At 63.7% G+C, this 1,481-nt stretch overlaps 1 protein-coding gene across 1 annotated transcript in view; it reads left to right on the plus strand.

Annotated features, from left to right (window-relative positions):
- TMEM82 (transmembrane protein 82) overlaps nt 1–799 on the plus strand; it is a 3,558-nt gene extending 2,759 nt beyond the window's left edge. The window contains exons 7-8 of the mRNA XM_019474709.1: nt 332–498; nt 605–799. Coding sequence (XP_019330254.1) covers nt 332–498; nt 605–667 — 230 coding nt within the window. The 3' untranslated portion in view covers nt 668–799. The remainder of the gene's footprint in view (nt 1–331; nt 499–604) is intronic.
- The last annotated feature ends 682 nt before the right edge of the window (nt 800–1,481 follow it).

Raw genomic sequence — 1,481 nt, forward strand, 5'->3', positions numbered from 1 at the left:
GTGAGATGGGGTCGCCTCCCTGCCACGACGCCAGGGTGAGGGGCTGGTGGCAGCCCTGAGGCCACGGTGAGGGGCCTTTCTGCTTCTCTTCTTCCATCTCCCGTAGGATTTCACCCAGCAGTCTCGGTTGGATAGGTGGTCAGGATCAGGATCAGAGGAGGCATCCTGATAAGCCGCGGGGTGTAACCGGGCATCAGAAACTCAGGGTGGCTTCGCCCGGCTCCCTGAAATGTGGACACCCCCCAAACCCTCCCCGTCACAGATCTCCCATGGGGACGAAGGAAAAGGGGCTCTCGGAAGATGCTCGACCCCATTCTGTGGGGTGGGGGAGGTTGGGGGGAGGCTCACATGGACCCTGGTTTTTGGGGGGGTGGCCTCTTCATCCTCCTCCTCACCGTCGGCCGTTGGACCGATGTCCTCCACGTCCTTGTCTCGCTGCTGGGAGAGCTCTGGTGCCTGCTCCGCGCCGGCGTCATGCTGGAGGCATGCCGGCAGCAGGTGAGATGGGGTCACCTCCCTGCCACGACGCCAGGGTGAGGGGCTGGTGGCAGCCCTGAGGCCACGGTGAGGGGCCTTTCTGCTTCTCTTCTTCCATCTCCCGTAGGATTTCACCCAGCAGTCTCGGTTGGATAGGTGGTCAGGATCAGGATCAGAGGAGGCATCCTGATAAGCCGCGGGGTGTAACCGGGCATCAGAAACTCAGGGTGGCTTCGCCCGGCTCCCTGAAATGTGGACACCCCCCAAACCCTCCCCGTCACAGATCTCCCATGGGGACGAAGGAAAAGGGGCTCTCGGAAGATGCTCGACCCCATTCTGTGGGGTGGGGGAGGTTGGGGGGAGGCTCACATGGACCCTGGTTTTTGGGGGGATCCCGCAAGGCTGCAGTGGTGCTGGGGGTTTGCTCCCTCGTCCTGCCAGGGATGCGGGAAGCTGACGGATGTCCCCGTCCTCCATGGCTGCAGGGCCGCACTGTTGCGGTGCAAAGGCCTCCGGGGGCTTATAAGTCTCAGAAAATAAAGTTTTTTTCCAGCAAAATCCGTGGGCAGAGTGAGCTGGAGAGGGGCTCGGGGACGGCCGCGGTGCAGCTTTTTGGAGGAGGTGTGTGGTGCGGTTCCTCCCCGGGAAGGGAAACTTAGGCACGGAGAGGGTGACCCTCCGGCTGAGAGGTGCCCTCGTGCCTCAGTTTCCCCACCTGGCTGCAGCTGGCCGTGCCATGCTATGGGGCACCAGGCCCTGAGCAGTTGGGGTGCAGGATTCGGAGAGGGAAGGAGGCCTCGGCAGCGGCTGCTTCCCTCGGCAAGACCCACCCCTGGCCCTGGTGGGGAGCAGGAGGGGGGCTGGGGCAGTATGGGGCATCCTGGGGGCATAGGGGGCCAGCTGGGGCTGTATAGGGGCACATGGGCATCCTGGGGGTGTATGGGGTGGTACATGGGGCAACCCCCAGGCACATGGGGCAACCTAGGGGTGTTGGGGCATCCAGG

Source organism: Aptenodytes forsteri, unplaced genomic scaffold, assembly GCF_000699145.1.
Source record: "Aptenodytes forsteri isolate BGI_AS27 unplaced genomic scaffold, ASM69914v1 Scaffold61, whole genome shotgun sequence".
NCBI classification, from domain to species: Eukaryota; Metazoa; Chordata; class Aves; order Sphenisciformes; family Spheniscidae; genus Aptenodytes; species Aptenodytes forsteri.